Here is a 15,768-nt window from a genome sequence, read left to right as displayed (position 1 = left end):
TAAACTAGGACTCCTCTTTTTCTACTTTAGCTGCCGCTCCATTTTTTGCTTGTGTGCAAAAAAAAACGGAAGAATTTTTGTGAAACCTGACATCTAGCCTCTTCGAAAGACTCAGAAATACAATATACATATTATGTGATGTGAGGTCAGATGTACAGTGTGGTGGGTGTACATGAAGCCGTACTGCATGGTGGTTAAGGGAATGGGCTCTGGAGCTGGGTCGACGAATTATGTAATTGCTCTGTGCCTTGGTTTTCCCATCAAGACAATGGGCATAAGGAGAGTACCTACCTGACTGGTGACTGTGCAGATTCAATTAGATAATACACATGAAAAGACGAGAACAGGGCCTGGTCTGCAGGGTGCATTCGATGAATGATAGCTGCTTTTCACATGATTAGGATAAAAAGCACAGGAGGAGATATAGGAAGCAATTTCATTCTTATAGGCAACAGTCTAAATTCTTAAAATTGCTCCCTAGATGATCATTTTCTCTTAAGGGAACTTATATTTCCGTATGTTTCTGAGACAACATGCCTGTCTCAAAGAAACATGCATTTTAAAAAATCTATTACTGCCTCCCTAAAGTAATCTGTGACTGGAATATTTACACAGTTGTGAGGGATGAGCAACCTCTTTTTAAAATCATCTCTCTCCTTCTGTTGTTCTAGGTAATTTACTAACAAGTCATTCCAAAAGCATTAAGCGAGTACTCTAAGTCATGGCACAGTGGTTTAAAAAAATCTGCCATGTTCTCTTTTCAAGACTGATAAGCTAATACCTCTAGCTTATTTCTTTAAATTGTAAAAATGTCTGTGTCTCGAATCTCACAGGAAACCCATAAATACTAATCTCGAAATAAATTTAGAATCCTATCATACCTCGGATATGCTGGAACAGAAGAGAAAGCTCCCCCAACGATAAGCATCCAGGAAGAATTTTCACTGTTGGTAGGGAGAGATTAATTGGAAAACTCAAATGCCCAATATTTAACCACAGGATGATTATCAGATTGATGACAGAGTTTGGTATAAGAAAAACTTTTATGAGGAGAAAAATTCATATTGAATAAATTTAACCTGAAGAAAAAAAATGATTTGGCCGAAGCATCTAGAATTTTATAAAACTAAACTATCTAAGTGTCTTAAATAAAAAAGGAAAAAATGAAAGATAAGGGTATCACCACCAACACAAACATCAAGTTTAAATCTAAGAAAGGTAATTAGAAATTCAAATTAGGTAGAATATCTATTTTTAATTGGACCATTAAAGAACCCCATTTTAAGCTTTTGTGGAAAACAATAAACCTTTCCTGAGGGGGGAAAAAATCTTGCCTTCAAATTAGCTCAGTATATTTAAGAACTCAAGTGTCATTTTCAAATTACAACCTCACAAATTATACTAAAACTTTATGCAGACATATTTGAATCATAACCCTTGTTACAGAAATTTTTCTATTTGTAATAAGAAAAACATTTTAGGAGACCGGGAAATAAATATTTTCCATAAGACCAAAGAATATATTCCAAACCGTTTGAAATTCTGGGGCGGGATGAGGCTGATTGCATGTCTCAGTAGGGTACCATTCACGGGAATGCAACTCATGGGTGCAAAGACACATGGCAGGATGTAAACAACTTGAGAGGAGGCGCCAAGTTGTGACTCTGGCATCTGGGGAAGTTTTATGGGATTAGAAGAACTTTTGCTGTTTGGAGACATCCCTGCACATAAGCAGGTGCTCCATCATATGAAATCACCAAATCGCTCTGTTGGATATCTCACTGTTTCCATGGCATATTGAGGAGTTATGAAATCAGGAACAAATCCAACTTCTCGACATTGCTATGAATTAAAAGAAGACTGTTTTTAAATGAATTCTAACCCATGGCCATGGTTTCTACTGAGTTCCTAAGGACAGAGGGAAAAAAATTGAGGTCATTTAGAATAGCTGTTGATTTGAAGGTCAATAAAGCACTATTTATAAAATGATTGAATTTAGAAATCGATATCTTTTTAGCAATAAATTGTTACTCTGGCAATTCCAAGTAGTCTTACTTTGCAAAATAGATAATAAGGAATAATAAAACAGAAAAAATTTTACTGCATTTTAAAATTCCACGAATATACAGTAAGTAGAAACATATGGGATGTTCTGTCCCTTTTGCTTCCAGGGAAAGCAAAGCTGGTATCCACCTTGGCCCACCAGAGACTTACGTCGTATCCGCTGTTACGGATTCCACGTCGGGGTCGCTCCCGAGTCACCAGAAGGTCCATTTCTGTTTCCCCTGGACTCGGGCTATTCAGAGACTGCCGGCTTCGGTAGACAGAGTTCTTCGTCTGTTGCCTGAAGAAAATTCAACAACTGTTATGATGCAGCAAATGCCCTGACAGATGGAATTCTCCACTGATCCAAACTACAGGCAACCAATGAAGGGTTTGGTTGGATTTGCCTCTCAAATATCAGAATTGATGGTATATGTTCCCCAGCCATCAGGGGCCATAGAAATAGTGGAATAAAGAGTTGTTTTCCAGATGCTGTAACCATTTGGCTGAATTGTAAATGCTCTTTCATATGGTAACTACAATCAACTGCAACACTGCAACCTCATCTAAAATCCTGCTGATGGCAAGGCCGGGGACTTGCCCTTGACCCTCTAAAACAGCTAACACTAGAAGAACAAACTTGCTTTTGTTGACTGTTGACTCAGCAGCCTCCTGTTCCTTTTGATCTTTCTGATTCCACATGCAGGGTTGCATGATGTGTTAATAAACCCTGTGTCTAATGGCTTAATGCTGCCACTGTTGATTTTCTTTTCTACCTTTCCCACAACCATAGTAGATTCCCTTCTGGGCTAAGAAGCCATAAACTTGGAGATAGTTTGGGGCTGTTAGTCCGTCTTTCTGTCTATCTGTCCGTCCGTCTATCCATCCGTCTGTCCATCCATCCATCCATCCATCCATCCAACCATCGACGCATGCATCCATCCATCCAGTATTTACTGAGAGCCTACTATGCTCCAGTCACTGGGGAACATAATGAAGATCCACAGTGAGCAAGACAGAGTTTACATTCTAATGAGACACACAGTATACATAATAATTCCAGAGCGACAAGTGCTATGAAGAAAAACAAGGACATGTCACAGAGGGTAATGAGGGTGGAAATGACTTTAGATAGGATGGTCAGGAAAGGACTCCTTGGGGAGGTGACATTTCAGCTGAGACCTAATTAGAGGTGGCTGCATGCCCATCTGAGCACAGAGCATTTCAAGCCCAGGGAGTAGCATGTTCAGAGGCTCCACTCAAGGCCCCCCGCCACCCCGCCCCTTGGGAATACATATTTGTCACCACTGTCTTGTTTCCATTGGCATTACAAGAATTTTGTTGAGGAGGGGTAAGAAACAGCAACAAATGAGGGTTATGGCTGTACTTTTTTTTTTTCCACAAGAGGCAACCCTTATGAGTGGGGAGTGAGGTCCAACGGGAACAGGTGACTTTCACGTGATCCTGCAGAGTGACAAAGGTGGTATAAAATCACTGCCTTCCTTTTCATCCAACAATAAATGTCTCTCTGTAAATAACTTGCACTTTAGAGCATCTATCTTGAGTGAATTCCCCAAATACCACCTATTTTATGCCTCGGTTCTAAGATTCTATCCATTCATGGGTTCAAAGTGAAAAGGCTGCGTGATTTATTCTCAGAGATTATGTGGGAAGCCAGAAACCTGGCAGGCACACATGCCTTTTCATGACCACACACCCAGTTAGTCACAGCATGACAGTCACATCCTGTTAGTCTAGAACAAACATTAAAACACCCAAGGTAAAACGCTACCCTTACAATTAGCCCAGGGAATAAAACAGGCACCAATGGACCTACTCCGTCACCACGAGGAGCTCACACCTATTTAGAGAGCACTTGTGTTCTCTGCTTGCCTGGTACCCATAACCACCTTCTTTAGCAAAGAGCACTGTGATGTTCTAGGGGCCCCTACCCTTCGTCTAGGAATTGGCATGTGACCCAGGCTGCACAATCACAGCATTGTATCCCCATGGCCACATCGATTGGTCAGAAGGTAGGCACATGAGTTACTCCAATGAGACTGAGTCCCAGGCTTTTGCTAGAGCAACCAGGAAAAAGAGGCATTCTCTTGGTATTGAGGTTTCTAAGAAGGTAGGATATGAGCCTAGAGGTGCTGGCAGCCAGTTTGCCACTATGAGGTAAGAGCCTGCCTGAAAAGGAGCCAGCAAAGACTGAAGAGAGAACAAGATAAATATGGACGACATCATATGACGCCTTGGATCTGAAGCCATGCCTGAAGCCCTGACCTTTCAATTATATTCGATAATAAATTCTCTTTTTATTTAACCATTTTCTGCCGGATTTCCATCATTTGCACCCAAAGGAATCCTGACTAATATAAGAGCTTAAACCTAATAATAATAAATCGTGCCCTATAGTTATCTGCAATTAGAGACTTCCTTTAGGAAAGGAGCACAACCCTGTGAAACAGAATTGTTCTGAGTGATTCACACTTTAAAGCAGACCCCAAAGAATTTTCTTCCTTGACCTAATTACAAATTTTTTTTTTTTTTAAAGGAGACTTCACTACCGTCCTGAGATTGCCAATTAGCCCATTTAGAAAAGATTTACTAATAAGGGTGGTGGGGGAGTAAATACTAGGATTAGTAATTGACATTTAAGTAGGTTATTTTGGAAGTATTTAGAATACAGAGTAAGACTGTGTATGCCCTTTCAAGAACCATGAATGTGGGTGAAAGCTTATACACTGGAGTGCAATTCAGTCTCCTTTTCTATCAAAAACAATGTTCCACTATGACACACAGCTTGAAGGCTGCTGTTTACATGGATCTCAGTTGACCAGACCATCAGTGTGTGCACAGTATGCAAGCAGCTACTTAGAAATAGATTAGGCTCTCAGGAAGAGGAATTACTTATTTTAATCAAATAGAGATTCATGAGGTATATTAATTTCTTGTTGGTATTTTGCTATGTTCTTTAAAAGTTAATACATTTTGAAACTTACAAACTTGAGAAGTAAGTTTTTTACTTCTGAAAATACTGCTGGGTGGATAATGATAGATTTCATTTGGATTTTTAGAGGCTTTTTAATCCCACTATAGTTCAAGTAAGTTCCCAGACTGTGTTCTATGGAATCCCAGAGTTCCATAAAGATGGACTGGAGCCACTGAGAAGGAGGAGGGGGAGGCCTGCCTCCATCAGAGCAACTCCATCTTTATAAGTTATTGCCTTAGGTCAGGTTCTCCCAGAAGCAGTCTCTGTGATGATTTAAGTGCAAGTGCTTTACTTGGGAGAGGGCTGCGGGAAGCACAAACTAGGAAGTGGGAAGATGATGGCGGGAAGGGAAGGAGGCTAATAAAAGGCGCGCTATAGAGCAGATTAGTGTTTGGGGCAACTGGGGCTTTAACTCACTGGAGAAGTGTGGGAGAAAGTCATTTTAAAGTGTAGATTTTATTTTAATCAGGCATGGCAAGATCAACAGATCAGACGAACTGCCATTGAAAAGATAGCTTGTTATATTCACAGATGCCAGGAGGTGGGGGGGCCCCATGGGGAAACAGCAGGGTCAGTCACAAGGCAGACAGAGGAGAGAAAAATGTGGGCAAGAGCCCTTACTGTGGTGTCCACGGGAAGGAATGGACAAGGCAGGCTAAGTAGGCTTAGGAATGGACCGTCTGACTATTTCAGCAGACTCTGGGGCACAGGGGCTCTCCCTAGTTGTCTTGTACCTGGCTGGTACCTGGCTGCGATGATTAGGACAGGGTGATTAGGGGGCAGTTGGGCTATGGGCTCTGGCTTGTTGGTTTGCATATGAAAGGTGTATTTGCAGATGAGCCCTTTACTTTTTTAGGAATTGGCTAGACAACCCTGGGAGGGGCGTTTTCTCCAGGGTCAGCAAGGCCCCAAATGTCAAATCATCGTGCAGAAATTAGAATGCCGTTATTACAACAGTGTTATACTGTTTACATTCCGGAATTCTCTCGCCAGAGGTATTTATCCATCAGTTCCCCTTTGTCACTGACTGAGGCTGCTACAGAGCAACCTAGCTACCCGAAACTTCTGGTCAGGGGCTGCCATGAAAAAGCCCTCAAGTCGGAGCCGTAGATGATCACAGTAAGTAGGATGCTGCCCGCCTGCAGGGTGCAATGGGAGCCGAGGGTACCCGTGGGAAGTGGGGCAGGGTGGGGACTCTGATAGTGTTGGCCTCAGTTATATTACATACTTTGTGTCTTGGGGTAAGAGTTCATAACATAAAAATAGGTTGTCTGCTGGTTTGAAAGAAAAAGCTGTGAAAACTCTTCTAAAAGATTTTGAGGTGAGTCAACATCGGAATCTAAACTTTGTCTTTGATTTGATTTATTTAGGTCTCAGGGTAAAATTCTAGTTACTGATGCTGTCTCTGGAGTAGAGAATGATTCCATCACTTGTGTCTTGAAGTGGCTGGATTATAGAGAGCAGAACCTCTGGAGAGCTGAACTGCAAATACCAAATAACAGGTAGCTCTAACCTGCAATAACAGATAACACACAGTAGGCAGCCTCTGGAATCAACAGCGGAGTGTAACAGAAAACACCACAGAGCTTACTGAGTTTTTGTCACTGTCTTTTTCTCTTAAGCTTTCCCTCCCAATCCCATCACTTGTCAGTCTCATTTCCATTCCCACCCGATTTGTGGTTGTCCCTATTTTTTCTTTAACGGGTCAAAAAACTTTTTATTTTTGGTGCTTTAGAGTTATTAAATCACTTCTTCAACAGACATTTACTAAGAATTCGCAACACACTCACAGATCAGCAGGCCACCAAAGGGCCTCAAGAATCTGGCCCGAACCTATGTTAGGCAGTGGACATGCATCTCTACAGAAAAGTTTTGTTCATTCTCCTTATAAAAAGCCTCAATTGAAATATTTATTTTTCAAATAGCTTCCAAGCTAAATTCCTCTGATTTGCACATGATCATTGATTCATTTTCTGAATTTTCCGGTATCAGCAGGAAACCACTCCCCTAAAAAACCCCAGCTTCCTGCACCAGTCTATAAAAGGCTACTAAAGAAAAAAGTCTCCAAGTGCAAAGTGAAAGCTAAAGAAGCTCCAAGCAGCCCATAAAATCCATCTCTTCTTTTCTTTTTTCTACAGTTATTAACACAGTGACACATGCATTGTGATCTCTGTCACAATTTTATATCAATAGCTTGTTATGCCCACCGAGCCTAATTAGAAGCATAGTTAGTGAAGCACTGGTTTAGAATTCCTTCTTTTTTTATATCGCAAATAAATTATGTTTATTCTATTCATAAATTTAGCCCCACCTCCCACAGCTTGATTTTGTGGCTTCCATCCAAGCCTGTCACATAGTCATTTTTGCTTTTAATAAATACCCACTCAGGCCAGGAACTGCCCTGTCTCACCCAGGCCATATAGGGTACATCTGCCAAGGCTATGTGGTAAATACTTACTGAAACTGAATAAAAAGGTGAGGCATGAAATTTACTTTTCTTGTGTAAGAGCCACTAAAATAATTGAAAAATATAATGTTCCTTGATCTGGAAGTTGCATAAACAGGTAGGTGATAATTACAAATTGACCCATCTCTGAAACAGCCAGCCATGGTTTGGAAATAGCATTAAGCTAAAGGACAAATATTGTTTGCCCAAGTATTTTTTTCAGTGGCTTCAATTATTCTCTTCCAGACTCATTTACGGAGCACCTGCTCACACAGACCAGCATGGTCCAGATCATCAGCCTGCAAACATGATAGTCCTAAGGTAACAGATTAAGGGGCCAGGACTGTATTGCACCCTCCGCCCTCATCCCATCAATGATACAGTGACCTTCAGAGAAGCCCTTAGCAACTGCACCTGTTTTTAGATTCAGTGAATGGGGCACACAGTTCTGGGTCTGCATCCAACACGTGTTCGATTTCCTTTGGGGCTTTTTCGTACATCTTTTTCCTTTCCGTCTGAGCCTTGTTTGCCTCCACTACAGGGAAATCGTAATATCCTTTCCTCTTGGCTTTGAGGCGCAGCTTATTCCGATAGTGCTCGATGTCTGACTTCTGCTTCAGGGCTTTGTTCACCTAGGGAAAGAGACGGTGTTAGGCCCACACCTAACCCAGCATGATCAACAGATGGGAGGCTTCCGGTATCAGCAGGAAACCACTGAGGGTCATAACTCCAGGAAACGTTGTTCCAGGCTTCATGTCTGGTCCTTTGAGCCAGCCAGACTCACCTACGAACCATTCCAAGATCAGCCTACACAACAGTGGGCCACGAACAATGTGGAGTCGGACACTCACTTAAGCTGCTTGAGCCCTTCCATCAGGGCCTCTTTCTCCTTAGTCTACTTGAGTCTGCTCAGGCCTAGACCTGACTCCATGCTGTTAGCTTTATGGTGTGGGCCTTCATTCCACCCAAACCCTTTTGGTTCCCCTGTATGGGAGCCTCGGACTTGGCAGCGCAGCTAGATCTTGGAGCCCTGACTCTAGCTCCAGCTCTGAGGAACCCAAAGGCCTTCCCTGGCCATTTAGCTGGTGCCCAGATAGATAAGACAGTCAGTTTTTGAAGAGGTTCAGTTGGAATAAATGGGGTGGGGAGGGGGAGCAGGCATCTTGCTCTCAAGGTCTCTCCGCTCTATCAATCTGCATTTGAGAGCTTGTATCTGTCAATCTATATCATTCTTGAGAGATAGGAAATTTTGAAGCCATATTTATATGGCCACTAATGCCAACTAATTCCTGCTCTATAGGACAAATCCAGTCTGGTCTTATAGAAAAGAACATGGCAAAAATACCTTCTGACCAGCTAAAGATAAAAGCAGATGACTGGGCTAAATAAGTAACAAATGAGGAGGATGTTATACCCACGAATGGAGCCAAAGGGTGAAATCTGTCTGACATTCATTGGATGATATGGAGAAACATTAGTGCTGTTTGTAATCAGACTATATTAATATAACTATGTATAGTGTTATGTTTTCTTTAAAATAATCTTTAAAAGAGTTTCCTATAATTTACAAAAGGAAAATTCACCCAGTGGTAAGATACATATCAACCTACAGTCTGAGGCCCAAGTTTCACTAGCACAAGGCTGTATCTTAGACTTTTTTATTTTTAAAGCATTTGAAGAAACATAAACTGGGGGACATATTTTTTCTAACTTTTGCAAAGATCTCTCAACCTGAGCCCTAATGATATTTTTAGGCTGGCTGGATTTCACGAGTCTTAATTGTTCCCTCATTCTGCTTGCTATTGAGAAAACTAGTAAAGAGAAGAAGCTAGTGTGGCATCCTCTGAGCCAGGAATCCCAATCCTGGAACCTTTCCTAAAGCAACATTCCACGAGAGGTTCAAAGTCAGAGATGAAAGTTAATATCGCCCATAATCAGATATAACAGCATCAAGTATTTTTTGATATGATTCCCACAAAAGGGCACATCACTTCCATAGTAATGCCGAAAATACGTAACCTCAGTTCAGTCATAAGAAAACATCAAATGCTAATTGAGAAACATTCTACACGATAACTTGCCAGCACTCTTCAAAAGAGTAACAGCTGTGAAAGACAAAGGATGGTTACAAAGAACGATGGAGCAACTATCTCAGACTGGAGGGGACTAGGAAACAGCTAAATGCCATGCAGGATCCTGGACTGGATCTCAGAACAGGTAAAGGGCATTAGTGGGAAAACTGGTGAAATTCAAATGAAGTAGATTAGTCAATAGCATTGCACCAATGTTAATTTCCTGGGTTTGATCATTATTCTATGGTTCTATAAGATAATAACATTGGGGTAGCTAGGTAAAGAGCATATAGGACCTCTGTACTATTACTGCAACTTTCTTGTAAGTCTAAAATCATTTCAAAATGGAAAAATTTTAAAAAGTCATGCATGATATTATTCATTGCAGTGTTATTTATAGTAACCGAAACCAAAACTAAAAACAAAAAATACCTGGAAGGTTTGAACAACGGGAGATGAGTTTTCCAATCAATGGTATACCTTCTCAACCAAGCCATTAACAATGACAATCAGAAAGACAACAGCAACACAGCAAACGCTTAAGATACAAGATATAAAGTTGTCTGTATATAATGAGATTCTAAAATATACACGAGTTTGATCAAAAGCTTGAAGAGAAGGTGCAAAAAGTGAAATCAGAGGATATGTTAGGGTAGTGAAATTATAGTGATTTTTCTCCCTTATTTTCTGAACTTTCTACGTTGTTATTATGTCTTCTTTAAAATAATCTTTACAATAATTTCCTGTAATATATAAAAGAAAAATTCAGGGCTTTGGGGCTGTGCTTTCTTCACTTAAGCCACCCAGAAGAAGAAAGTTGTAAGACAGTCTGCCCCAAACTTCATGAGACGGCAAATTACAGAGAACAGTTCAGGGCTCTTTTTCAATCCTAATGCCAGCAAGGGCCATTCCTCTAACTACCAAAATGTAACAAGTATCCATTTCTGGACAGGGAAAATGCTCATGTGTTTTTCTTCTGCGACAGTGTGCTGGGCCTGGCAGGAAAAGAGAACAGTAAATTGAATTTAGTTGAGATTTAGAATTTGTCCTCGTGACATTTATATCACTAAACTGGGATGAAAAGATCCAGGCATGGCGGCCATTGCCTGAGTCCATAACTGAGCAGAGGGTCCGGTTCAAGAGCAGTTCCCAGAGCATTAACCACAGCCTCAGAGGCTCTAATCACTGGGCTTGTGAGTCTGGTGGTGGAACTGTGCCTAAGGAGAGATTCAGTGGGCGTGATTGAGAAGACATACAGGTTCCTAAATTGTAGAGCCGGGGGCAGAAAGTATATGATTGATGAATCCTTGCTCACTGGCTGACTAATTGATAATGAAGATGATAATGATAATAATAATGATGTGCTTATTCAATGCTAAACACTATTATAAGTGCTTTACATGTATTAACTCGTTTGATCCTCATAACAGCTCCATTTTACAGATGGAAATACTGAGGCACAGAGAAATGAACTAACCTGCCTAAGGTCACAGATAGTAAGGAGAAGAGCTGGGATTCCAATCCTTGTAGCATGTCTTGAGAATCCATATTCTTTTAAGCACAATGCTATTTTTCATTGATGGACCATAGTAAGTCAAAGAAAGGGAAGGAATGCTGGACAGGGAGCCAGGTCTGTCACAATAAGCTGCAGTACGACTTTGAGCATGCCACTTGACCCCTCTGGCTTCAGTTTCCTTAAGGAAGTATGTGTGTGTCTGCATGTGTAACGTAAATGTTCACGTGCAGGTTCCATATGCACATTCTTAAAGGTTCATAAACACCTTTAGCCCACAGATCGTTCTGCTGCAGAAGATGGAGGAATGGCAGATGATATTCACCCAACTTGCTCCCTTGCTCTCCCCTAAACTACATCCATCCATCCATCCATCTATCCACCCACCCACCCTTCCATCATCATCACCCCACCACCCACCCATCTGTTTTTCTTTGGTGAAATCATCATTCTCTAGCATATGTTACAATTTTTTTTCAGACTCTTAGGAAAATTGATCACCATCATGATATATACAGATATCCTCCTGGAAGCAGGTAAACAGTTGTTTTGCGCTTGCTCAAAGGAGTAAAAGTCATTTCGAAGCCTATACAGTGGGCCACATCCCTGTTCGAATGACAGTATCTTCTCCAGTTTCCTCTCAATGCAAGCCCCTTCCGCCCCCACTACAACTGACATCCCATAATGAACAGTTTAGGAATGCATATCTAAGAGGTGAGAAAGAACTTCTGATGTTTCTACAGTTTTTAAAAAGCCCCCGTGGGCTTTCGAATGAAGGTAAAAAATACTCCGAAAACATCACCCAACAAGCTCGTTTTGGGTGACATGTCTTGACTCATTCTGCTGAGGCCTGCATATGCAGAGGTAAAAATGACCACCGGAGCCCTATGCCCACGGACACGAGCTGCCCCCAGCATTCCGGTTGTTACTGCTGGCTGCCCTGGCTCTCTCCAGCTCTGGGTCCTCAGGTGCTCACCTCACCGTTGAGGACTGCCAACTCCTGGCTCCTGTCCGAGGTGGGGTGCACCATGGGGAGGGCTGTGGGTTTTATAGCGATGAGCTGCACAGATCCTGAAGACGTGTCAAAGGGATCAGCAGCCGCCTTGCCGGAGTTGTCAAAAAGAACTGCTCCTTCCTCTTCATCACTTGCTGGCACTAAAGCACAAATAAACACATCGGTTTTATGGTCGCCGGGGAGCTGCACGATCATGGGGGACTTTACATTTAACGCTCACAGCCTAAGGGCATTACTCAAAATGACCTGCAGAGCAACAGCGTCTGGCTTTGTGCCAACGGCTCACTGCTACTCGTGTATTTCTTTTAAATTCAAGATCTACACCATTTATCCCTCCACTGCATTATCAATGGGTAGAAAAGAATTTTAAAAGTTTAAATTTAAGCAGTAAAAGCTATTTTTTCAAAGTTGTGACAAAAAGCTTTTATTTAAAAAAGTAAATTTTTTTCTCTGTTTTTGAAAAATGCAATTTGGCCAAACTTGGAGCTATTCGTAAACTGTGGCAATCAACAGAATAATAGCATTCAGTTCAGTTTCTGTCTCCAAAGTTGCCCATTTTTGCACGATGTTAAGATAATGAGTCTTCCCCGGTCACAGTAATTGCTACTGGCACTTTATTTTTCTCCTTTCTAAAGGCTGCTTCTCCAATAATTTGGGTTTTGGTTTCTTTCATTTGTCTAAAACAAAAGAAATAACTACCAGAGAAACTAATTTAAAGCTACAGACAACTCCTCTAATTAAATAGAGCAATTTTCACCTACAGTCTTTTAAATTAATTCTTGCCTCTGACAAGATAATTCTACTGCGATTGCTGAAAGACACCAGCCTGCCTTGTGCTTCCATAACTAAGCTGACAGAAGAAGTTCCAGGGCCAGTGGTATCTTGCTGATTACTTATTCTTAAAGCATATTCCCATTAAGAAACTATAAGAACAACAGTTTATTGAGCATGGCTTGGCAAGAGATAAATTAAGCCTGTTAAAACAACTAAACCAGCAGGCAATTTAGGAGCAAAGGAGGTGTTATTAAAATATGAATGTAAGAGAAGTATATTTATCTTTCCTCCTGTCTGCTCAAGAGAATGTAATATTATTTAAGTTATTGATAAACACCGTTTGTATCAATCTGTCACTTAGCATAATCACAGAAGATTTGTCAAATTAAGCCAAGTTAATTGTTATTTTACAAAGTGGTGAAAACACCTCAGAGTCCCGTAATGGGCTGTAATTGGAATATCTTTTGCTTCTGTGGACTTCTTTGCAAATAGCAGGCCACCAAGTAGGCAGTGACAGAGGGAGGTCTCTATTCAGACATGTTACCAGATGCATATGTCTTTTTAGAGTGGAGTTTTGCTGGGCAACTCTTGCCTGGCCACCAATATCTTCCACCGGACAATTGCTATGAAAGCCATCTGTGGCAGCCAGCCTCCAAGATGGTGCCTAGTAATTCTCGGCTCCTGATATTCTCAGCCACAACGAATAGGACTGACCTATGTAACCAAAAGGAAATTGAAAAGATGACAATTGTTACTTCCAAGGCTAGGCCATTAAAAAACATTGTGGCTTCCACCTCTCTCTTTCTTGGCTCACTTACTCTGGGGAAAGCCAGCAGCCATGTTACGAGGATACCCAAGCAGCCCTTTGGGGAGGCCCATGGGGCAAGAAACGGACTCCTGCTAACTGCTCTGAGTGAGCCATCTTGGAAGTGGGTTCTGCAGGCCAAGCAAAGCCTTGAGATGACTGCGGCCCAGGCCGATATCTTGACTGCAACCTCATGAGATACTCTGCACCAGAACCACCCAGCTCGGTCACTTCTGAATTCCTGACCCACAAACATTACATGAGATAATAAATGTAGATCATCATTTTTGGTCGCTGGGTGTTGGAGTAAACTAATACACCTCCTAAGCCACCCCGCTCCTCTAAGCTTCCACTCTTGTCCTCCTACCCCTGAAAGACAAACTCCACCAGCCCCCAGGATGGATTATCTTTTGAAAAGTAACCAGATCCCAGTGCTCCTCTGGTCAGAACCCTCTGATGGTTTCATGTCTCTCAGAATAAAACCCTGAGTTTTTAGTGTGGCCGACGAGGTGCTATACCATCTGGTCCTGGCCACCTTGCTGAGCTAATTCCCTGCTCTCCCCTTATTCACTCTGCTCCAGCTACAACAGCGTCCTGGAGCCCATGGAGATTGTCCCTACCTCTGGGATTTTGCATTAGCTGTTCCCTCTGCTCTGAATGCTGTTTCTCTAGGTCTTTACATGCCTAGCTCCCTCCTATTTTTCAAGCTGTAACTTGAAAAAGACTTTCCTTATCCACCAATCTACAATAACCTGCCTCATCACCCCGTTATATTTTCATCACGGCACTTACCACTGTTGATTTGTTGTACTGATTTCATCTGTCCCAACCCCTGCCACTCGAATATAAGCTCCAATCTTGCCCATCTTTTAAATGACGATGACTATTGCCTTTAGCAATGTCTCACATGCAGTTGGCTTTCAATAAAGATTTGTCGAATAAGTTAATGAATAAAGGAATGGCTAAAATTTCCTGGCTTGTAAAGGAGGTGTTAGTACCTGCGGAACAGGTAAATATGTAAATATCTAGAGATTAATGTCACACTATCACTAAACTGTTCAGGGAGTAAAGAGATGATATTTGCATTTTTATTGCTTCTAGGTTGTGACACCCTCATTTTCTGCCCAGCAGACAGGATAAGGGGAGAAGCATAACTCTAATGAGAGAGAGAGAGAGAGAGAGTATGAGAGAGAGAGAGAAAACACCGTGGAAACTGTACAAGCTGTAGTTCTAGTCCATCTCACTCTCAAAAAAGTCATATTCAGATCTGCACAATAATTCCTCTAGGTTTAACAGAAAAATAATTAGTTATCCCCCCAAGACTGTATGGAAAAATACATTAAAAGGCACTACATTAAATATTAATACATTAAAATGTTGTGTGAGTACAGTAGGTTCCTGGGGATATTTAGTGCATAATTAGTCCCCAAAGAAAAAAGCATGAGAGAATGCTAAACAAAAGGACCACAGTTAAACAGAGGAAGTGTCCTAGATACCATCACATCATCACAGTAAATGCCACCGAACGACCATCCTGGATCTAGGTGTGTATTATCTGCATTGAACATCTGTATGTCAGGCTGGAAAAGGAGATTTCATTTCTTTGTGTTTGAATTGGCATTGGGGGAGCCCTCCCATTTAAGGCAAAAATGCTCTGAAACGAAGCACGCTCTTTCTTTCTGGAATTTTCATTTAGGCTCAGAGACAAATAATTTATAACGAGCATCACTGCGCTCTGGTGTTGTTTATCAGATAATAAGCAAGTTTTTACCTTATTGGGAAGGCAAAGAAAGAATTAAAACTGAAACTTTTTGAGGTAATATCTCTCGCGAATCCTCCCCCTGATAAGAACATAGTAATTCGTCCTCTCTATTCTCTGATTCTTGTCCTCCTCCAACCCCAAGTGTCCCATAACTATTAGAAGACAAGGTCTGATTAGATTCTGAGCTTTGGGAGTGAAATTTTAGTGTCTTAAAGGTAGGTGCACACTTAAGGGTTTACAGAAATTTTTGCTCTTTAATGACCAAAGATGCTAATACATATAGTATGTTCTCGCGTGGAATTTATTTTTAACTTTCTTCAAGGAAAACACTCTTTCTAAGGTG

At 41.4% G+C, this 15,768-nt stretch overlaps 1 protein-coding gene across 4 annotated transcripts in view; it reads right to left on the bottom strand.

Annotated features, from left to right (window-relative positions):
- Nucleotides 1-15,768, bottom strand: part of KIAA1549L (KIAA1549 like) — a 230,885-nt gene that overhangs the window by 32,898 nt on the left and 182,219 nt on the right. For all 4 annotated transcript variants that reach the window (XM_039866602.1, XM_039866611.1, XM_039866630.1 and 1 more), the window contains exons 14-16: nt 12,046-12,224; nt 7,899-8,116; nt 2,215-2,344 (exon numbers count right to left, since the gene is read on the bottom strand). In XM_039866602.1, the coding sequence (XP_039722536.1) occupies nt 2,215-2,344; nt 7,899-8,116; nt 12,046-12,224 (527 nt within the window). The remainder of the gene's footprint in view (nt 1-2,214; nt 2,345-7,898; nt 8,117-12,045; nt 12,225-15,768) is intronic.

Source organism: Pteropus medius, unplaced genomic scaffold (assembly GCF_902729225.1).
Source record: "Pteropus medius unplaced genomic scaffold, Ma_sr-lr_union100, whole genome shotgun sequence".
Lineage (NCBI taxonomy): Eukaryota > Metazoa > Chordata > Mammalia > Chiroptera > Pteropodidae > Pteropus > Pteropus medius.
Note: the sequence above shows the minus strand (reverse complement) of the source record. Positions and strands in the feature narration are given on the sequence as shown.